At 36.5% G+C, this 23579-nt stretch overlaps 2 protein-coding genes across 2 annotated transcripts in view; one reads left to right on the top strand and one right to left on the bottom strand.

Moving 5' to 3' along the window:
• LOC131428584 (pseudouridine-5'-phosphate glycosidase) overlaps positions 1-22510 on the bottom strand; it is a 50599-nt gene extending 28089 nt beyond the window's left edge. The window contains exons 1-3 of the mRNA XM_058592630.1: positions 22226-22510; positions 19423-19519; positions 10749-10902 (exon numbers count right to left, since the gene is read on the bottom strand). Of these exons, the coding sequence (XP_058448613.1) occupies positions 10749-10902; positions 19423-19514 (246 nt within the window). The 5' untranslated portion in view covers positions 19515-19519; positions 22226-22510. The remainder of the gene's footprint in view (positions 1-10748; positions 10903-19422; positions 19520-22225) is intronic.
• Positions 19996-22373, top strand: LOC131430022 (EF-hand domain-containing protein 1-like). The gene is made up of 3 exons (XM_058594632.1): positions 19996-20869; positions 20931-21115; positions 21173-22373. Exons 1-3 carry the CDS (start codon positions 20136-20138, stop codon positions 22198-22200), a joined length of 1947 nt encoding a protein of 648 aa, XP_058450615.1. The 5' UTR covers positions 19996-20135; the 3' UTR covers positions 22201-22373.
• Positions 22511-23579: the final 1069 nt, after the last annotated feature.

The following is a 23579-nucleotide window of genomic DNA, read 5'->3' as shown; positions in this document are numbered from 1 at the left end:
CAGGTTCGAGTCCTGTCTCTGAGTGTATCTTTTTCCAAAAATTCATCTTTTCTGTTAGTTTTTCTTTCACTTGGCTTCTCCAATATATATTTCCGCTCAGTCATTGCAAAAACTGAACTTAGTCATGGCGGCTTTACGTCAAACTAAAAATTAATAAATCGTTAGTCGTTTTTGTTTAATAAATCTCAAAAACAAACCGTGTTCAATCATGAACAAAACTTTTGAAACTTTATTTGGGCGATATGGACCGTCTCATCCAATTTGTCAACAGACAAGGAAAAAATTCTCTGTTTACAAACTGCACTGCTGAACAGTCAAAATGTGTTCATACGATTGAGGTTAGCAGTGACGGATAAACCTAATTTTTAAATTCTACCGATGAACCTCTCATGAACTTTTAAATTGTAAACGAACTACCAGCGGCTATCAAAAAAAAGTTCATTCTGTTCATTTTGTGAGGTTATGTCATGTGCGTGTAAAACCTAAAGCTTACAAAAATGAACAAAATAAATCAATTTTGACAACTAGCAGTGGTTTGTTTATGTGTTCATTGCGTTCATTATAATTTGAATACGTGTTAATAGATATGTAAACAAACCACTGATAGCTGTCAAAAAGTGAACTTGATTCATCGGCAGTTCATTGGTGGTTCATTCGAGTGGTCATCGTGCAAAATCTAATAGATAGTATGAGAAATATTTTATCAATCATCTAGTAGGTCTTAGCACTTCAGTACACAGTCACTGGAAGTTTAAATATTTGATTGCATTTTAGCGCCACCAAATGAAAGAATCACTACCACTTTCGAGCCGCCGGACATCCTTTCCAAAATCACAGACGTTCTAAATCAACATGATTCAGGGATGTATCGAAATCTGTTTTCTATCAGAACCTTTTGAGCACTCTAACACTACTTGGTGAATTAGATTTCAGGTTTTGAGCTAGATCAATCTTAGCACACTAGCTCCAGCGATATCGCATTAATGTTTGAAATACTTAGAAAACGTGTTTAAAACCCGTATTCTTCCAAATAATCAGATTTTCACGAAATATCAATGCTTAACCTAATTTATCTGTAGCAAGCAAATGAATTACTCAATGCTAATTGCTAATTAATTCTTTATATAATTTTAAGTCCACACAAGAACTAAAAATTTGCCAGTACAACATTGTGGACAGAAGCAAGACACTTGTTCGAAATAACATATGATCTGGGATTCCTCATTACAAGATTCCTTATTTAGTCCAGTAAGCCTTTGCTGTAGAAGACTTAACTCGAAAGCGCTCGATCAGCTGAACCTCAAAATTCGTATTTCAAAGTGATTACATATTCGAGTAGAGTGACATCAAATAGATAACTCAACTTGATGTTATGATGTTCCCATGCTACAGCTTTTACAGGATACGAGAAAGATAATGCTCGGTTAATTTTTCAAAAGGGCGTATAAGCAAGTGACAGTTTCTCTTTGTTTACTTTCTCTTCTATTAATTACCAAGCGGTTTCCACGTTTATCACCCAACTCTTTGCATGAAATGATACCCGAAACTTTCGACTTTCAAACAGAATAGTGATATCAAAGAAAATCTTTTTAATCACATCACAATAATCGAAAGAGAAAGTGATTAAAGAGAAACTGTCACTTGCTTATACGCCCTTTTGAAAAATTACCCGAGAATGAATAGATTTTCATACTTATCAAATAGCCGCACTGCTATTCATGGTGGATGCGACGAAACGAGTGTGCATCGGTTGAAACTACCTACATACAGCTTTGTGAATTAACACTGCTTGTCATATAATCAAAAATTTTCCAGCTACTTATAGCTTACAGTCACAGTCCATAGCATTCATAGAGAGTTCAGATGCCGAATCACTTAGGTTCGAAACCCAATCCGTCTACGCTTTTTTGTTGTTGCAAGTATGATAACAACTTAAAATTAACGATTTATTAATTTTAGTTTGACGTAAAGCCGCCATGACTAAGTTCAGTTTTTGCAATGACTGAGCGGAAATATATATTGGAGAAGCCAAGTGTTTTCTAACAGAAAAGACGACAGTCGGTGTTGAACAGTCGTTCGCACCGCACGCGTATAGCTCTTGGCTCCTGGAATTTTTTTCTGGCTACCTAGAGTTTCATTGATTCAAGGCTTCAGTCTTTTTCAAGGCTACCTGAATCACTAACTAAGTGACTAAGTGATACAAAGAGTGATATTAGAGTGACTAAGTGATATTAGAGTGACTAAGAAATTAATCAGCCTTTTTTAAGGCTAGCTAGGAGTCTAATCGAAGACTAATTTAGCCTAGTTATTTTAATTTAAAATTTCATTAATTTCAAAAATGCCTGCGTCCAACCGGAAAGGCAACAAGCCTAAGGCTAAAAATAATTCAATACGGAATAAATCACAATCCGTTATTCAACATTTTTCTAATAACATTCACGATCTGATAGAATCTGAATGTAAAAATAAAAGACAACGGACGGATTTCCCTTCTGTTGATTCTATGCCGTCTAACAATATTTACGAGATTCTTCCTGAATCCGATTGTAGCGACATAGAAGAAAATTCTTCAAAAATTCCCAAAATGGACGCTTGTCGTTCTGGGAAGAAACATCAATCTATGCCACCAGTGACGGTGATGATTTCCGACTTCAAAGCATTCCGTACTGAGCTTTCTACTTTTCTCCCGGAAGTAAAAGTCTCATTTCAAATCGGACGAAGAGGAGAATGTCGAGTCTTGGTGGATGGATTGGAAGATTACGAACGTCTTATTCGATATTTGTCCGAGAAACTTAATAAATTTTATTCATATGATATAAAATCAGACAGACCTTTCAAGGCTGTCTTGAAAGGATTATCAAATGATCAAAGTATTGATGAAATTAAAAATGAACTAAAAGAATTGCTTGGTTTTGCCCCTTCCCAAGTAATACTTATGAAAAAAAGAGCGAATGGTACTTCTAAACCACGCTCTGGAATTTCCCATGAACTTTACCTAATACACTTCAATCGAAGTGATGTAAACAATTTGAAAACTTTAGAAAAAGTACGTTTCATTTCCCACATTAAAATTCATTGGGAACATTATAAACGGCATAATCGTATTGCAAACATAACGCAATGTCGTCGTTGCCAAGGCTTCGGTCATGGAACCAAAAATTGTCATATGGATATACGGTGTTTGAATTGTGGTAAATCGCATTCGAAAGACGTTTGTCCAATGAATGAAACCACTGATAAATTTTCATGTTCAAATTGCAATGGAAATCATAAATCCAATTATTTGAAATGTCCTGTCAGGGAAAAAATTTTAAACGCTCGTTCGCTTCGACAACAAGTCAAATCAACGACCTTAAATTTACAGAACATACCTGAAAATCAAAAAACCGTTACAAATGCCACGCCTAATTCTTTTAAGGCACTGATTTCTTCGAAACAAAAAACAGGTACGCCTGCCAATTCGTCTTCTAACGAAAACAATTTATTGACAGGTAGATCGACCTCGTCATCATCTTCTTCTAATGTCAGTTATGCTGGTATATTAGGTAGAAATCTATCACCTATTTCTTCTAATGTAAATAATCAAAACACAGGACCGCCTTGCAGTTCTTCTTCTAACGAAAACAATTTATTAATAGGTAGACCGGCCAAATCATCTTCTTCTAATGGCAGTCTACCTACAAATATTCCTTCAATGCCATTCGCTTCTTTAAATGAAGTCGATTTAGTCGATATAACTGAAAATAAAATGATCTGAATTCGACTTCATCACTTTTTGAAGCATTTCAAATCGGATGGAAATTTGCAAATAATATTATAATGAATTTAAAATTTAACAGTGATGTTAAATAATTATTTGAATATTTTAAATTGGAATGCTCGATCTTTGAAATCGAGTGAAGATGAATTTTATAATTTTCTCAAAGTTCACAAAATTCATATTGCCATTGTGACAGAAACTTTTCTTAAACCAAATGTAAAATTGAAAAGTAATCCACATTATGTGGTTCATCGATTTGACAGGTTCACTGGAATGGGTGGTGGAGTTGCCATTTTTGTCCAACGGCAAATTAAACATCCAATTTTACCTTCTTTCAATACTAAAGTTATTGAAAGCTTGGGAATCGAAGTTGAAACCATTCATGGAATTTATTTCATCGCTGGAGCATATTTGCCATTCCAATGCACCGGCGAACAATTAAATTTCTTTAAAGGCGATTTGCAAAAACTTACAAGATATCGATCGAAATTTTTCGTAATAGGGGACTTAAATGCTAAGCATGTCCAGTGGAATTGTAGGCAAAATAACAGTAATGGTAAAATACTTCATAATCTGAGCTGGTTACTTCACAGTTCTTCATCCCAGTAATCCGACTTATTTCTCTTCCGTGAAAAACCCGTCTACGATTGATCTGGTTCTAACAGATCAAAGTCACATTTGTAGTGAACCGATTACTCATGCTGACTTTGACTCAGATCATCTTCCTGTAACATTCAGACTTTCCAACGAAGCTATAATTAATCCAATTAGTTCTATTTTCAACTATCATAGAGCTAATTGGTTGGATTACAGATCTCACATTGAAAATCATGTGGATCATGAAACTATTTTAGAAAATTCTGCGGACATCGACACAGCAATTGATAATTTGAATCATTATATTATCGAAGCTAGAAATCTTTCCCAAAGCTCAAACTAAATTAAATTCTCCTATCATCGATGACAATCTTCAACTGCTCATTCGGTTGAAGAATGTTCGTCGACGACAATATCAACGTTCTCGTGATCCTGCTATGAAAAACATAGTTAAGGATTTACAAAAAGAAATTAAACATAGATTTACTCTTTTGCGAAATGAAAATTTCGCTAAAGAAGTTGAACAAATTAAACCATATTCTAAACCTTTCTGGAAACTTTCTAAGGTTCTTAAGAAACCTCAGAAACCAATTCCTGCTCTCAAGGAAGGAAATCAAATACTTCTTACAAATGGCGAAAAAGCTCAAAAACTAGCTCAGCAGTTCGAGAGTGTCCACAATTTTAATTTAAACGTTGTGAGTCCTATTGAAAATGAAGTCTCACTGAAATATGATCATATTTCAACCCAAGTGTTATCACACGATGACATTATTGAGACGAATTTTGATGAAATTAAATCAATTATTAGGAAACTCAAAAACATGAAGGCTCCTGGTAATGATGGAATTTTTAATATTCTTATTAAAAATCTTCCCGATGTTGCCTTTTGCCTTTTTCATTAGCTTACTTCCCAAAAAGATGGAAAAACGCTAAAGTAATTCCTATCTTAAAACCTGATAAAAACCCAGCAGAAACATCAAGTTATCGCCCAATTAGCTTACTTTCTTCTATAAGTAAACTTTTTGAAAAAATTATCTTGTTGAGAATGATGACTCATATAAATGAGAATTCAATTTTTTTACCAGAGCAGTTTGGATTTCGTCATGAACATTCAACTACTCGTCAACTTGTCAGAGTAACGAACATGATAAAATCAAATAAATCTTCTGGGTTATCCACTGGAGTTGCTCTTCTAGACATAGAAAAAGCATTCGACAGTGTTTGGCACAAAGGTTTAATAGCAAAAATGTCTGATTTCCAGTTTCCTATTTATTTGATCAAAATGATTCAAAATTATTTCACTGATCGTACTCTTCAGGTTAGCTATCAGAATTGTAAATCTGAATTGCTACCCGTACGAGCCGGTGTTCCGCAGGGTTCGAGTGTAGCTCCAATCTTGTATAATATTTTCACTTCTGATCTTCCAAATCTACCCGTTGGTTGTCAGAAATCGCTATTCTGTGACTACACAAGTCTGTTAGCCACAGGTAGAAATCTAAGAGTGATCTGCAGTCGCCTACAAAAAAGTTTAAATATTTTCAGTGATTATCTGTCAAAATGGAAAATTAAACCAAATGCAGCAAAAACGCAATTAATTATTTTTCCTTATAAGCCAAGAGCTTCTTTTCCTAAACCAAACAATAATCACATTCTCAAATTGAATGGCTTGGAATTGACATGGTCTGATCAAGCTAAATACTTAGGTTTAACGTATGACAAAAAACTCACTTTCAAGGATCACATTGAAGGAATCCAGGCAAAGTGTAATAAATATATTAAATGTTTATATCCTCTTATAAACAGAAATTCTAAGCTCTGTCTAAAAAACAAATTGTTAATTTATAAACAAATTTTCAGACCAGCCATGCTTTATGCGGTACCAATTTGGTCAAGCTGTTGTTCCACCAGGAAGAAAACGATTCAAAGGATTCAGAATAAAATTCTGAAAATGATTTTGAAGCGTCCTCCCTGGTTTAGTACAAATGAGTTACACAGACTCACAAATATAGAACCATTAGATGTAATGTCACATAATATTATAAGCAAATTCCGACAAAAATCGATGCAATCTTCAATTGAATCGATTCGCTCTCTGTATTAGTTAGTAAGTTAGTATATAAGTTCCTTTTCCCCATTACACAATACAAGTAGGTTTAGAATTTTCCCTACACAAATATCTCAGAATTGCGGAAGCAAATGATGTCTTCATGGTAATAACCAAATCATATATATATATATAACAGGGCTGAAAAGTCACCACTTGTGGCTGAACACCCAATTTAAATCTTAATAATTTAATTTTAACTCATATTCCAATAAATAGTTATTTAAAAAATAAAAAAATAAAAAAAAAACAGAAAAGACGAATTTTTGGAAAGCGTATCTTTTTCCAAAAATTCATCTTTTCTGTTGGTTTTTCTTTCACTTGGCTTCTCCAATATATATTTCCGCTCAGTCATTGCAAAAACTGAACTTAAAATTGAGAACAAATTATGTTATCAACACGAGAAATTCTATATCTTATTCAGATTTTAGTTTGTATTCACTAATAGCAGAAATAGTTTTCTGTTTGATATCATCGGAATACTTTTTTGCTTTCGATTTTGATTTTTTTAGCAACATTGATTATTGAATAAAAAAGCAAAAAAAACATATTTTGACATCAGTTTTCGATATACCTATTGTAGAAAAATTACATTTTTATGCATTTCACGGATTGTATTGAAGAAAATCCTAGTTTCTGTGAAACGCTCGCACTTTGGACTTGACATTCTTCAATAATTCTGCACAGTTACTTTTGTGACTTTCCTGGTGGCAGCTGTCCAGTTTTTTTCAACTCCTGCATGTTTTGGGACACTGAACCTTCCTTCCGAAAGTGCCGCTTGACAATTGCCCAATACCTTTCAATTGGCCGAAGATCCGAGCAGTTCGGTGGGTTGATGTCCTTTTCCACGAATTGTACATCATTTTTTGACAACCACTGTAGAACGGAGTTGGCGTAGTGGGCTGAAGCCTAATCCGGCCAGAAGATAGGAGGAGCCTTATGCTTTCTGTACAGTGGCAGCATTCTCTTCTTCAAACATTCTTCCTCGTACAGCTTGGCGTTAATTGTGCCCTTCGTGAAGAAAATCGACGACCGCAAACCACAGATACAAATTGCTTGTCAGACCAACACCTTCTGCCCAAACTTTTCCATCGCCACCGTGGTGTCAGCGTCGTCCAGGTCCTGGTACACCGATTTCGTATAATATTGCGGTCCGGGCAGCGCTCGAGAGTCTTCCTTGGCGTAGGTTTCGTCGTCGATCATGATGCATCCGTCTTTATTCTGTAGAATCCGGTTATACAGATTTCGCGCTCTTGTTTTGGCCTGAACTTGCTGTATCTGTTTCTTGTACGTTTTCAGGGAGTTCCGAACTTTGATCCGTTGAATCATCCCGATGCTGGTGTTGAACCGCTTGGCCAAATCCCGCGTCGATGCCGATGGGTTTTTCCTGATGTATTCAACCACTTTTAAGTCCCGGCCGGGCTTGCTGGGACCCGTTTTCCTACCGGATCGGGACAAATCCTTCATGGAAAGGGTCTTACCGAACTTCTCGATAGTATTTTTGACACTGATGTGGTGCACTTTCACCCGTTTTGCAATTTCGTTGTACGTGACACCACTTGCTGAGCACCAAGTGTGCAGAATTTTCTTTCGCGTTTCCGGATCAATTCGACTCATCATTGAAACGATAAACTGTACCGAAATTTATGATCAGGAGTTCATAAAATCCCTTTTCATGAACAGAGCAATTGTTCCGTTCTATTTTGGCTGCGTTTGGTGTCTTGCCATTACCGGTTTTTATTTGTCGAATGTCTTACAATTGCATGAAACGTCGAGAACTAGTGTCATCTCGAAAAAAAATTGTTTTAAAACAATAGACTCTGGGGTTTTAAGATTTCCGAAATCGAAAAAAAAAATACCGAGATCGAAAAACATTTTTCGATTTCTTCGCGTTTTAGTGTTTAAAGCAGTTCCAAATGAACCGCTAAGCAGATGCAAAGTTCACACAATTTATATGACACTTTAAGGACAAATGAATTGTTGCTGATACTTTCGGTTCCGGCATTGTAACCGGAATTGTTAGGTGACGTAAGCGGCTTTTGAGCAATTCCACATGTATCAATATGTTGTTTTAACTCTAGCGTTACTTTTCAGAAGAGTCTAAGTAAAAAAATCTTTCCAAATTATCAAAAAACTATATCTCATAAACCTTTTGCCTTTCTCATATAGAAAGGTTATGCAATCACTGTGAGAACCGACTTTTGAACCGAGGCCCGGAGGGCCGAGTGTCGTATACCATTCGACTCAGTTCGTCGAGTACGCAAAATGTATGTTTGTATGTAACGAATTTTTGCACTAACTTTTCTCGGAGATGGCTGAGCCGATTGTCACAAACTAAGATACAAATGAAAGGTCTTGTGGTCCCATACAAAATTCCTGCATATTATTTGGATCCGACTTCAGGTTCCGGAATTATGGGGTAAAATGTGCAAAAAATTGTGAAAATAAGTGCACCAACTTTTCTCGGAGATGGCTGAACCGATTTTCACAAACTAAGATTCAAATGAAAGTTTTTTAGGTCCCATACTAAATTCCTGAATTTCATTTTGATCTGACTTCCGGTTCTGGAGTTATGGGGTAATATGAGTATAAAAATATGTTTTCTAGCTTTTCTCATAGATGGCGCGACCGATTTTCACAAACTTAGGTTCAAATGAAAGGTCCTGTAGTCCCATACGTAATTCCTGAATTTCATCCGAATCCGACTTCCGGATCCGGAAATATAGGGTAAAGTGTGTTAAAAATTTTATACCATCACTGAACAGGGAAAAACCGTAAAAAAATCGACCTCAAATCTTCTCCAATTGATAGTTTTTATCAGTAGACGGTCAAACAAACCGATTTCGGTTATTTTTTCAAGAATCGAAGAAAATGATTTCGAAGAATACCACAGTATTATATATGATAGTAGGATTGATATAAGAAAGCATCATTACACCACTAGGTGGGTTAAAAAAGGTTTTTAGATAAATGTTGAGTCTTCGGCAATGTTTTAAGTAACTATTGGGACTATATGGAGAAAGTATACATTGTGAAACAAAACGTTAGGGTTTATTTTGTTCGGTAGAAAAAACCTGAAAATCAATTTTGAACAATTCCAGAAATTAACAGCAGAAAAAGGAACAAAATCAGAATTTTGTTTTGCACGGATCGAGAGACCGATTTTTAGAAAATTAGATTTTTATCATTTGAATGAAAAGAAAAAGCCATTATTATATTACTAGATGAATTGTGAAGCAAATTTTGAAAATATACTGAACGATTTGACAAATTCCATTAGTGAGCGTTCAGTACTAGGTGTCCGTAATAACAATGCTTATTCTCGGCTAAATGCCACACTAAACTAACGCAGTGTAGTTTACATTCGAAGGTTCGATTATGCTTGACATATGAAAATATAAGTTTAGTAAATTCGAATTGCTTCATATTTTTCCCAATTCAGTACGTGAAATAAAACCGGTTGTCTAATCTGAAGTGACTGACCTATAAGTGTCTTATTTAAATGCTACACACTTTCAAAGTAACAGTTTCAAAATACGCTTTACAATAGAAAACAAGGGTATGTGTTAAATCAGAAACAGATTAAGTTAAAACATATCACTAATTTATCGTGTTTTCATACACTGCACCAGAAGGAACGAAAAACTTTTCCCTGCCTCAAACCTCAAACTCGAACACATCATTCAACGGTAAAGCCTACTGCTAGCATCCGAAACGTTGCTGAATGCAGGGATTGGGTAATACCAGTGAAAACTTTGCTTTTAATTGAATGTGCGGTTGCTGCAGTTTTCTCCCGTTGCACGATGCAAGGCCGGAGCCTACATATTTTTAAGGGGACAGTCAAAGCGGAAACAAAATCCCTGTCGTTTCATTTTATTTGACTCGGATATTCAAAACATTGCTTCAGGGTGGTCGGTCGGGAGCTCGAAGTTACCGTTGCAGATGCACCACAAAAAAAAACTAGTCCGCATCCAAACGAATGAACGAACAACTTTTCTATTACCGGGCGCCAGCGACGACGATGACGACGACGACCTGGTGGTTATATTCGGCGGTGATCCAAAAACTTTGCTGAATACTTGATGCAATTGCCCCCGGTTGCAGCTGTTAAACGGTGTACTACTGTTGGTCATAATGGAAACCCGGACGGTTCACCTGCACACGGCGCCGTCGTCGTCGTCGTTGAAATGGTTATTTTTGGCTCAAGTCGACTGCTTGTTCTGCGTGGCTATGATTGTCCAATAGAAAAAAAGGGAAGAAGAAAAAAAAACAGAAAGAAACACAAACCTTTTGACGAACAATCTCCTCTACCTCGAGGGCCGTCTCGAGATTGTGCGGATAGGGCATACCATGGGTGATGATGGTTGACTCGAGTGCTACCACGGACTGTGGAGCCATCCGGAGGGCTTCGGCTACGTCCGGTTTGATGTTGATCAGGGAGCTGAGAAACGAAACAAACAAAGAAACTGTTAAAAACTGGGTCACAAAATTGAAAAGCTTTATAAATTCTTAAATAACTGATATAACTTTAAATTAATGGTTTATATTATAGTTTTTTATGCTAAAGGTCTTTCTAAAAATTGGTGCTGAAAATCGGTGTTACTCTGGCAATTCAGCACAAAATGGAATCACGTTTCAGAGGACATAACTTGCCCTCAACGTAATCTAAATCCAAAAGTGTTCACACCAGTAAAAAGATTAACCGGTTTTTTCATTGGTTTTACGTTTCGTTTTTGACTCATCAGTGCATTAGCAGTCTATGTTGAACTGCTAATGCCACCTCGTGGTTCAACAGAAACCGCTTAGCAAACGTAAAGAAATTTGTAGGTTTTGATACTTCAAAAATGATCCGTCTTTGACTCATCAGTGCATTAGCTGAAGTCTATGTTGAATGCTACCCGGGGGTAACAATAAGGAGACGTTATTCATGAAAATCAAAAACAGCAGCCGACCAAGACTGCTGCCTCGCGGTACTCCACACTGGTTCGGGAAAACTTTCCTAGTAGTGAGACCAATTTTAACACTGACACAACTATTTGTAAAGTAAGATGTAAAGCATTCCACACTCATCGCCAAGTCGTTACCAATAGTATTCCATAATTCAGTCAATCTAGAAAGTTAGTCGGCACCGACCAACACAACACTAATCATAATTATAAAAATCACACTTGCTCAAAAGTACATTTTAAAACGTTTAAAACTCAATCTAATTTACATAAAATATGCACACAAAAAAACTTTTCAAGAGCGACTAGGCCAAAAGAATTTGCAAGTCTGAGAGATATCTAACAACAGAGATGATCAAAAGACACTCAAAAGTAAAAGTGTGTTTAGAAAAGATTATATGACCCTTTTTTGGTAAAGACATAATTTGTGTATAAAATCAATTTCTAGAGATTTGACCGTTTTAACTGTAGAAAAGATTGAAGCAGGTTCAACCACTTTCTTTCAGTGAAACTGATCCATAGATTTTATATATTTGTGGTCAAACGAAAAATCAAATATCCTTTTACACTAAACATTAGGGTGCCAATATTTTTGGGTCAAAAGTTTAAGCATCTCAAAAACCTGTTTTAATCCACCTAATGGTGTAATGATGATTTTCTCGTATCTCACATATTCTCAAATATAAATGTGTGGTATTCTTCAAAATAATTTTCTTTCATTCTTGAACAACAAAAAGGTGAAACACTCAGGTCGATTAAGCCATCTCTGAGGAAACGGAAAGAGTTCCACTATTGCAGGTGCTTCCGAAAACCAGAATCTGGGAACCGGTATAATCAAAGTTGGTTCGAGAAAAGTGACTGGGATTCATTTTTGAGTCTATGACTACAATCTCCGGTCGTTCATCAAAAACCCAAGAGCAAGGAAAGCCAAAATAATGTTTGGCCGTCTACTGATAATGACTACCAATTGGAATAGTTTTGAAGCAAGATTAGAAATTATTTTACGTCTTATTTCCGGTGCATCCAGAATCAGAAACGGAGAGCCAGTATAGCCGGAATCGGGTTGTTTGGTTGTCTATTGACAATGGCCACCGATTGGAATAGTTTCGAGGCAAGTTAAGAAGTAATGGTATCCAATTTAGCACACTTCACCCTATAATTCCGGAACCGAAAGTCGGATCCAAATGAAATTTAGAAGTTTTGAATGGTACCATGAGACCTTCCATTTGAGTCTAAATTTGTGGAAATCGTTTTTTTTTATTCAATAGTAACATATTTGAAGGCACACTGCTTAAGCTCTTAGATGCCAAGGGCATTTTCTTATTTTAAATTATAACTAACTTAAAACTAGGGTATTATTCCGGTCGCAATGGTCGATTCTGGCAGATTCAGTCTGCAGCTGGCGATCGGCAATGGTCGGTGGATTAAATATGACATTAGTGTCCTCCAGATGACGATTATACGTTTCAATCGGTCCGCGGAAAACACCCCCAGGTCACAGAGACCCAGCGGGTGGCCCGCATGTTGTTCATCGACTGAAGCAGTTTTCCGGTGGGCGATGATTTTGCCTAAGAGAATGAAAGAAGTATAGAGAAGTAATTTTGTGGAAAACGGGGTGAAAAAGGGGGTATGAGAACGAATGACCAAAAACGATAAAGATCTAATTAGTTGACATGGAGATGGTGGAGAAACGGAGAAAGGGGGAACGAAGAAGTTAGTGACAGCAAAAAGATCTTGTTATTTTCTACAGAGATGGTGGACGCGAGGGATTTGGAGAATCGGGCGAATGTTAGTCTCGAACCTGTAGGTGGAGATAATTCTTAGTCTCGACAAGAGAGAGGAAACTACGGATTACACTTGTATATTAATGTGTTTAAGGTACTGGTATATGAGAAGCATATATAAACTATCCCGACTCGCCAACACATCCCGAACCGGAACATTGGACGTTCTACCTCGGGCCCTAAGGGATTCCAGTAGCTCCGACCTGACGTCGCGATACTCTACGCACGACCACACGACATGCTCGATGTCCTGATAACCGTCGCCACAGGTGCAGAGACCACTCTCCGCGAGCCCAATACGCCGGAGATGTGCGTTGAAAGTGTAGTGATTTGACATGAGCCGCGACATAACACGAATGAAATCGCGACTCACGTTCATCCCCTTGAACCAAGGTTTCGTCGATACCCTAGGGATAATGGAGTGTAGCCATCGTCCCAGTTCGTCATTGCTCCATGAAGTTTGCCAACTTTCGAGAGTTTTCTGACGAGAGATTCTGAAAAATTCATTGAAACATATTGGTCTTTCATAAATATCACCTTCTAATGCGCCCACTTTAGCCAATGAGTCTGCCTGTTCATTGCCTGGAATAGAACAATGCGATGGGACCCAGACTAATGATATTAAATAAGACCGTCCAGATAAAGCTCTCAAGTGTTTCCATATTTTCCCCAGAAAATAGGGGGGATACTTTCCTGGCTTCATTGCCCGGAGAGCTTCTATTGAACTTAGACTGTCCGTGACAATGAAGTAATGGTCTTTGGGCATGGTTTCAATGATCTCGATGGTGTACTGAATAGCAGCTAATTCTGCGACGTAAACTGAAGCCGGATCACTGAGTTTGTAAGAAGCGGTGATGTTTTGATTGAAGATGCCGAAGCCTGTGGACTCGTTGATGTATGATCCGTCAGTGTAGAATATCTTTTCACAGTTGACTGTTCTGAATTTGTTATAAAAAATATTGGGGGCCACTTGAGGGCGTACGTGATCCGGAATTCCACGAATCTCTTCTCTCATGGATGTGTCGAAAAATACAGTGGAATCAGAAGTATCCAAGAAATGGACACGGTTGGGAACAAACGAAGAAGGGTTAATATTCTGAGCCATGTAATCAAAATACAAGGACATAAAACGGGTCTGAGAATTGAGCTCGACAAGCCTTTCGAGGTTTTCAATCACCATCGTATTCAAAATATCGCATCGGATTAGCAATCGATATGAGAGATCCCAAAATCGATTTTTCAACGGTAAGACGCCCGCCAACACGTGGAAATCGGTTACGCCATCTCTGAGAAAAGTGAGAAAGTAATTTGAAATCAGTTTTTTTCACTAATCACTCTGTAACTCCGGAACCAGAAGTCGAATCAAAATAAAATTCAGGAACTTTGTAAAGCCTTGTACCTTTCATTTGAATCTAAGTTTGTGCGAATCGGTTCAGCCGTCTCTTAGAAAAGTAAGTGCACTTATTTTCATATTTTTTCACAACATTTGAGCTAAATCGGCAAACAAATAAAAATTTCTTCGAGATCTTCGAAGTCGATATAATATTTTTTTTCAAAATGAAACTAAATCAAGACGTTTCATGCAAGTTTAAGACATTTGGCAACAAAAAATATTTCTATTTCAGAAATCTTATAGTTTTAGTTTCAGATAGTTGATGTTTTTCAATAAAAAATTGTAGATGACACTAGATCTCCACGTTTCAGACAATTCTAATGCATTTGGCATAAAATTTCTTCGATTTTGGAAATCTCAAAATTGTTACAAGTCCCAAAATCGTTTTTTTTTTCAAAACAATTTTTTTTTGATGACATTAAATCATTTCATGATTTTTGGCATGAATGTCGACTTCAGAAATCTCAAAATTTAAGTCCAGAAATCCTAAAATTTAAGTCCCAGAAGTTGATGTTTTTCAAAAAAAAAAAATATTTCGAGATGACACTAGATTTTGATGTTTCAGACAATTGTAAGCCATTTGGAACCAAAAAAAATTTCTTCGATTTTGGAAACCTCAAAATCCCAGTCCCAGAAATTTGATTTTTTCAAATTTTTTTTTTGGAGATGACACTGAATCTCAACGTTTCATGCAATTGTAAGACATTTCACATAAGAAAAATCGATTTCAGAAATGTCAAAATTCAAGTCCAGAAATCTTCAAATTTTAGTTCCAGAATTCTAATTCCGATCTTGATAAATCTCCATAGGGGGGAGGGGGGGAGGTGGTTAAGCCACATGAAATTTCTGAAATCGTAATTTTTTATGCCGAAAATCTTAGAATTCCAAGAAACGTCGACATTCTGGGATTGGGAATTTCGAGACTCCCAACATCGAGATCTAGTATCATCTCGAAATATATTTTTTTGAGAAAATTCGATTCTGGAACTAAAATTTTAGGATTTCTGGACTTGAATTTTGACATTTCTGAAATCGATTTTTCTTATGTGAAATATCTTACAATTGCATGAAACGTTGAGATTCAGTGTCATCAAGAAAAATTTTTCTTTTTAGATCAACTTTCTGGGACTGGGATTTTGAGGTTTCTAAAATCGAAGAAATTTTTTTTTTGATTTCAAATGGCTGTCTGAAACATCGAAATCTAGTGTCATCTCGAAATATTTCTTTTTTGAAAAATATCAACCTCTGGGACTTAAATTTTAGGATTTCTGGACTTAAATTTTGGGATTTCTGAAGTCGACTTTTTTTATGCCAAAAGTCATGAAATGATTTAGTGTCATACAAAAAAAATTGTTTTGAAAAAAAAACGATTTTGGGACTTGTAACAATTTTGAGTTTTCCAAAATCGAAGAAATTTTATGCCAAATGCATTAGAATTATCTGAAATGTCGAGATCTAGTGTCATCTAGAATTTTTTTATTGAAAAACATCAACTATCTGAAACTAAAACTTTGAGATTTCTGAAATAGAAATATTTTTTGATGCCAAATGTCTTACAAATTTCTAAAACGTCGAGATTTAGTGTCATTTAAAAAAAAATTTAGATCGACTTCGAAGATCTCGAAGAAATTTTTGTTGGTACCCAATGCCTTGCAGTTGAGATTTCAAAATCGAAGAAATTTTTGTTAATTCCAAATGACTGCAACGTCGAACGTTTTTTTGAGAAAATTCAACTCTAGAACTCAAATTTTGTCTAAACTAAATGTCTTAGAATTGCATAAAATGTCGAGCATTAGTGTCATCTACAAAATAAATATTTTTTTTATAATATCGACTTTCTAAAGGCTTCGAAAAATTCTGAAATTTCCAAAATCGAAAACAAAGATTTTTTGCCAAATTCTTTAGAATTGTCTGAAGCCAGGCGTGTACCCAGAAAAAAATTTTGAGGAGGTTTAGGAACATATTGATTAATTTCCTCACACATGGAAATATGTGTATAATTACTTGATTTTTTTTGATAAAGTCGTTTGATAGAAAATAATCCTTGTTATAATTGACTTAAATATGACAACTTTCGCGCTAAATCATATTTGCAAATGGCAGAGTTTTTTCCGAATTGAATAAAACTTTCTGGACGTGTAGACTTTGTCCTAACTTTGTTTTTCAAAAATTAATCTAGACTGTCTTTTAAAAAGGACTAAACTTTTTTAATCATTTTTTTTTTCAAATAGTTGAAACGAAATATGGCCTACAGCCTACAAAAAAGTATTATACTAATGATTTTCACAAAACCAGTCAAATTTACCAATGAAAATACTGAAAAACTTCCATATCGAACTGACTTCAAAAATATAAAATCAATTTCAAAACATTTTCCATTATGATAAAAAAAATTACAGTGTCTTTTTATCGAAAACTAACTAAACTAAAAGTTCATCCTAGAACTCAATGAATCTTAATTTGAGAGGCGATCTCACAAAATTCTGGTTGCCCGATATCTGCAAAAAGTATCAGTAATATGATAGACAAAAAAAAATTGAGTTAAAAACACTTTTTTTTAAACCTGCTCGCCTTACATGGCCTTAAATGGACGGTTGGGAGGTAACATAATAACTTGTGACAAACTTTCGTTGAATTCGAAAGAGGTGTTTTTTTTATTATAAATCGATTTTAAATTTTGGAAACCAATTTTTGTTTTCAGTGTAGGGTTCGAATAGACGAATGTCGCACAAAATAGACGTATTCAAAGTTGGCAGCATATAGACCATTACAAAAAGCCACTTTGCTCACTTTGTTTTTCCATAATTGATCTAGACTATCTTTTGAAAAAGGACTAGACTTTTTAACCATCTTTTTGCAAATAATTATAGTAGAAAAATGACAAATCCGGAGCGTTCGAAGGGAAAAAAGTTTTTATAACGAAAACTTTTTCTTATCCAACACTAATACTTTCTGCAAAGATCGGGCATTTGGCAATGGTTTTTAGTAAAAAGACACTGGATGAATAATTTAGTTTGGACAAGAAATTGTTTTCGTTTGAAAACTTTTTGCCTTTCTCATATAGAAAGGTTATGCAATCACTTGAAAAACCGACTAGTGAAAATTGTCAGTGTCATATACCATTCGACTCAGTTCATCGAGCTGAGCAATGTCTGTGTGTGTGTGTGTATGTATGTGTATGTGTGTATGTGTCAAATAATCTCACTAGGTTTTCTCGGAGATGGCTGAACCGATTTTGACAAACTAGGATTCAAATGAAAGGTCATACGGAATTCCTGAATTTCATCCGGATCCGACTTCCGGTTCCGGAATTATAGGGTAAAGTGTGTTAAATATTGTACACCGTCACTTAAACCGGCGAAACAAAAAACGTAAAAAAAATTTTAAACTGGTCTCAAAACTACACAAATCGATAGTCATTATCAGTAGGCAACTAAACAAACCGATTCCGGCTATCCTGGTTCCCGGTATCCGGTTCCGGAAGTACCAGAAATAGTGGTCATATATACCAGAATGGATCTCACTCACTTTTCTCAGCGATGGTTTGACCGATTTCCACAAACTTAGATTCAAATGAAAGGTCTCCCGGTCCCATACGGAATTCCTGAATTTCATTCGACTTCCGAATCCGGAGTTATAGGGTGCGTACTAGAAGAGTTTGTGTGTCATGTTAGTCGGTGGCCGTACGAACCGACTTTGATTATACCGGTTCTCGGGTTCCGGTGCCGGAAGTGCATATAATAGTGAACCCATTTCGTTCTCTTAAGGATGGCTTACGCAATCAAAGCACTGTTTTATTCTGTATGTTATGCATAAACAATCACTTGTTTTTTTTCAAAAATCGAAGAGAAAATTTTTGAATAGAATACCACAATATTATATGTACATGAGAAAGGCATCATTACACCACTAAATGGATTAAAACAGGTTTTTTCTCCTTGAATGTGCCCATCTTGCAATGTATAATTGGTTAGTAGGGAATTTAATCGCCTATCTTGGGACAAAATTTTATCAAAACTGATAATGGTTTTGTTTTGTAAATCAATTTTGTGTTTTTAAAACCATTATTTTCAGTATATTTATTGAACAATTGGAATCATTTTGTGAAAATCACTAGTATAACTCATTTTTGTAGGATTTATCATTTTCGACCTTAGCTCTTTGAAAATAAAATTGGTTAAAAAATTTTTAACCCATTTTTTTGAATGAATTTTGGAAAAACAAAGTATTCAAAGTGACTTCCTAGCATAACAAATCGAGTTGGTACAAAATTCTGCATATTGATGGAGAAGAGTTTTCATAACATAATTATTTTGTTAAGTTTCGGGAGGGGTTTGAACCTTAAACTGATTTCAGAACCTGAATTCAGATTCACCTGAATTCGGAACTTAATTTTAGGTTTCAGAATCCAATTTCAGAATACAGTTTCGAAAGTTAAAACTAAGATTCTAGAGCTGAATCTTAATTCTAAATTCTGGAAATCGTCTCTTGATTAGATTTTGGAACTGAATTTATAACCTTAATTTAAGTTCGGAAAACGTATTCAAAATTTTGATTCAGTAACAATTTTGGTACAAAATTCAAGATATGAGTTCTAGATATGGATTCTAGAAAAAAAATTAGATCTGAGCTCCGCACCAGAATTTTTTAACTGTCTTCGGAACGAGAACTTAATTCCTGATTACAGTTTCAGAATTTAATTCCTAAATTCAGTTTCAAAATACATTTCCAGAGTTCAGAATCAGCATACTGGAATTGAATTCGGATCTTGGGTTCTGGAACTTTTTTCTATAATATGGAAACAGTTCAAAGATTGATAAAAAAAATACAATACATACCTCGGAAGTTTCGAAAGATCAGTGAGACTTCGCTTTGCAATTGAGCGTCCATTGCTTTTGAACAGTATTGCCATGTTGGAAACGCGAAACATTTTTTCTGAAAAACAATGTAATAATACAGTTACTTTTAATGTCATATGTATAAGATCTTAAGGAATAACATCTCCGAAATAATTTTGTTTTTGCTTGTCGCCTTCGATTCAATACACAACATTTCTTTTAATATAGGCGTGCTAACACAACCGGTTAACACGCTTTACGTCAGCCCTACGATTCATGCTGAACTACTAAGCTGTACTAGTAGTATGATATGACCAGTTCTGCACTATCGGGGCTAAGACGAAACGTAAAGAAACCCAAACTTGGTGATGTACAATAAACACAAAACGTATCCTGATTCGCATATAATTCATTCCTGGATAGTCCCCTTTTGAAAGTGCTTTGGAAAAGGTGCAACAAGTTGTTATCTGTGCCCGTCACTCAATGAGATTCCCCTCATTGGTCTACCCATCCAAACAAACGTTGTTTGCTCGGGCAACAACAGTATCGAACATGCCAAAAACCTTGACATCAAGTCAGCCGGTTTCCAATCGCTTCCAGTTATTTTCCTAGCAACGAATCGCCGCTCCAATTTGTTTATTTTCTAGCAATTTCGGTTTAGTCTTCGGTGTTCCGTGAAACGAATCAACTTTTTCCAAAAAATAGCTCCCATAATGGAAGGTCTTCCCAAGCTTCCGGGATACGATTTTGCGAACCGATTACGTCAAAATCACCACGTGCCACAGTGCTTCAAGTACCGGAATGGCTATCCCATTCCGGAGAAACCCATTTGTGGTCTCGGAGGGGAGCAATTGAACGAAGATTCCATCTACTACTGTACCGATGAGAACGATTCCGTGCTGTACGATCCGATTCTGACGTACGGTCGGGTTCAGAAACTTCCGGTGAAACCCTACCGACCTCATTTCGTACTCTACGATCAGAAGACACTGAAGTTCAATGCCTTTTTCCGACAAGCCGTTCCCGAGTCACCGAAGGAAACATTCCGCATTCGATACGTGAACATCCTGTATTTCCTGGAGGACGACACGATGACGGTGCTGGAACCGGTCATCGAAAACTGCGGATTCCCACAGGGACGGTTGGTTCGGCGAGGAAAAATTATGAAAAATTGTCTCGGAGATACGTACAGCTGGAAGGATTTGAACATCGGAATCGATTTGGAAATCCATGGTTACGTGTTTCACATAACGGACTGTGATCCGTTCACCAAGGAATTTCTGCTCAGCAATGGCATCGAACTGAACGAGATGGAATTCGCCCCGCCGGATCCAGCAATGAATGAGCGTTCGATCAGCGCCCGACAGAGCTTCAAGCACCACAAGATGTACTCGGTGACGGAAGATAAGCTCAGGAAGTACCTTGAATATCAAGGAAAAGTGCTACAGTTAGTGATTGAAGAACAGGGAAAGGATTTTTTAAAACTAATGTTGCTTTTTCCCTTTCAGTTTTGATTGTCTTTTGGACGAACTGGACCGGCCAGGCGGGGAACGAATGACCTATAAACTGTTCTATTACTTGGAAGATGATACCGTGTCTATTAAAGAGCTGAAGGAGAATCAGGAGGGACGAGATTATTTCCCGATGTTACTACGAAGGCAAAAACTACCGAAAAATTGGAAGGAGAAGCCTGGTGAGTTGTGAGCAATGTTACATCCAAACATATACTTTTTGATTATCCTTTTTCCAGTGACGTACCCCGCCATCTACATGGAACTCTCGGATGTGGAAGTGTCCCAGTATTACTCCCCCGATGACCTACTGGTGGGGGAAACTATTTTCGTGTACGGGCGCAAATTTCTCCTTCTGAATTGCGATCGGTTCACGCGAAACTACTACGAGAGGGTCCTCAAGATCATTCAACCGGACAAGGTTTGTCTGGACAAACCACACTCGCACATCCCCCGGGCCGAACTGCCTAACTATCTGGGTTTGGGAACACCGGAAGACTCACTGGCCTCCTATCATAGTTTAATGCCCAAAAGTCCCCGGAAAGATGTGGTTACCTACTTGATCAACATGAACAAATTCCTTCGTTATGGCTGTGTGCTCGATACAGCTCACCCGGAGGACAAAATACGTCGTTTTGTACTTAGTTTTTCACTGGCAGATGGAACCGTTTCGATCATGGAATCGAAAATTCGTAACTCAGGCATTCAGGGAGGACGATTTCTGGCGTCTACCAAGGTGTGGAAACCAAACTGCGACCCCAATGAACCAGAATACTACACGGCCAAGGATTTCTTCATCGGAACAACGATTATCATCCATTCCCACCGGTTTCAAATAGTCAGTGCCGATTTGTACGTTTATCGGTACATGCAAGCCCACCCGGAGATGTTTTCAATGGATGCTATTCAGGCAGTCCAGAACTATCTCTTGCAGGAAGGTCATTTGAAAGATGATCTTCGAAAGGCAATCGAGGAAGACTGTAAGCAGTATGGTTCCGCAAAGCAAACAGAAAAGGATACACACGGAATTGGGGAGGTTGATAAACGATTAACTGAACTTAGTTCTGACAATGATGTTGCGCGAAAGGAACAGTTCAGCCTGACACAACCCGGTAGTCACGACTGTCCATCACCGATCATTCCAGATGAAGAAATTAAAAAGGCGTATCACTCCAACGATGAGCTTAGCCTGCGACATCAGGGCCAAATTGAAGGCGAAGACATAATCAAAGTGGGTAAATCTGTACGATTTGATGATGATTGCTAATGATCGTAAAACTTGTAAAACTTACCTGCGTGTTCGTTAGCTACTTAACTAAGAGAATCAAGAAACCAAGCACTTCAGCACAGATAATTATCGACTTGAGTGTTCTTTCACTACTATAACAAAATTAGGAATGTTTGACCAGAATAATATCAATGAAATCACTAAATTCAAAAGCTTCACTAGATTGTATTATGAGAAACTGCTTCCAAAATAACGCATCAACAATTACAGCACTAAAATTAGAAAACCGTTGAACGGACCGGCGAAAAAACAATCATCACGAACGCGGATACACAAAACCAGCTGTTTTTTGTTTACCTTTCGCCAAGTGAGGTTAAACTTTCCGCAGACAAAAACATACTTCGTTCGTTTCTGAAGGGACTGATAACAATATATCAGGGTTGAAATGATTATCGGCAAGTGAATAACTTTCTTCCACTTTTTAAAACATGCTGTTTGAATATAACTCATGATTTGAGTTGCGACTACTCAAATTCATAAACTGAAACAATCGCCCTTATTCTGAATAACGACGTATTGATTTTTCGTTCGAATGTGGTTCAATCGAATCATAGCTACCTTTAATTTTGCTAGCGTTATGGGGAATACAAATGAAATACGAGCGAAAAAACGATACGACGTTATTCAGAATAAGGGCGAATATGTCAAAATTTGAGTATGGATTTGAGTAAAATAAACTCGTTGCCATGAGTTCTCTCGCATTTATTCATTCGCATTAGAGTAAGCGTTGAGTTTTTAAACATTTGAGTGAAAAAAATACTTCTTGCATTTGAGTGAAAAAAATACTTCAGTGCGTTTTCATTCTCAGAATATTCTTATCGAATTAAAGAATACATCGTTTTCCATTGTCGTTTCTAGATCCGGTTTTGAAAACATGAATCAACGTCAATCATAGATGTTTTGTGGTTTCAATTGTGCTTAGTGAAAGCGCGACATAAGGATATCAAAATAATTCAATTTTGACTCCAAACCGTTCAAAAGGAAACGGTTTTGAATCACTATTTTGCGCATTCACAAGAAAGAAGAATATCTTTATATATGAAAATTAACGAAAAAAAATTTCTTCATTTTGAGAGAAAGGAATTCAAATTTTGAATTGAACTTACTCAAATTTTGAACAAAATATTTTTTTCTTATTTTGAGTAAAAATTACTCAAATTTTGACAATTTCGTCCCTTAGCGCAAAAATGAATAGAGTAACTCAAGTTTAGAGTACGTGCACTTTTTATGAATTTGAGTGATGTGTCACTCAATTTTGAGTTATGTTCAATGCGGGTGTATGGCACGATTAGGGTATAACATATATATATTGGCCCACTTTATGAAGCAGTCAAATTTCAAACAGAGATTACTAATAC

Source organism: Malaya genurostris, chromosome 2, assembly GCF_030247185.1.
Source record: "Malaya genurostris strain Urasoe2022 chromosome 2, Malgen_1.1, whole genome shotgun sequence".
NCBI lineage: Eukaryota > Metazoa > Arthropoda > Insecta > Diptera > Culicidae > Malaya > Malaya genurostris.
The sequence above is the reverse complement of the archived record's forward strand: the minus strand, read 5'-3'. Positions and strand labels throughout refer to the sequence as shown.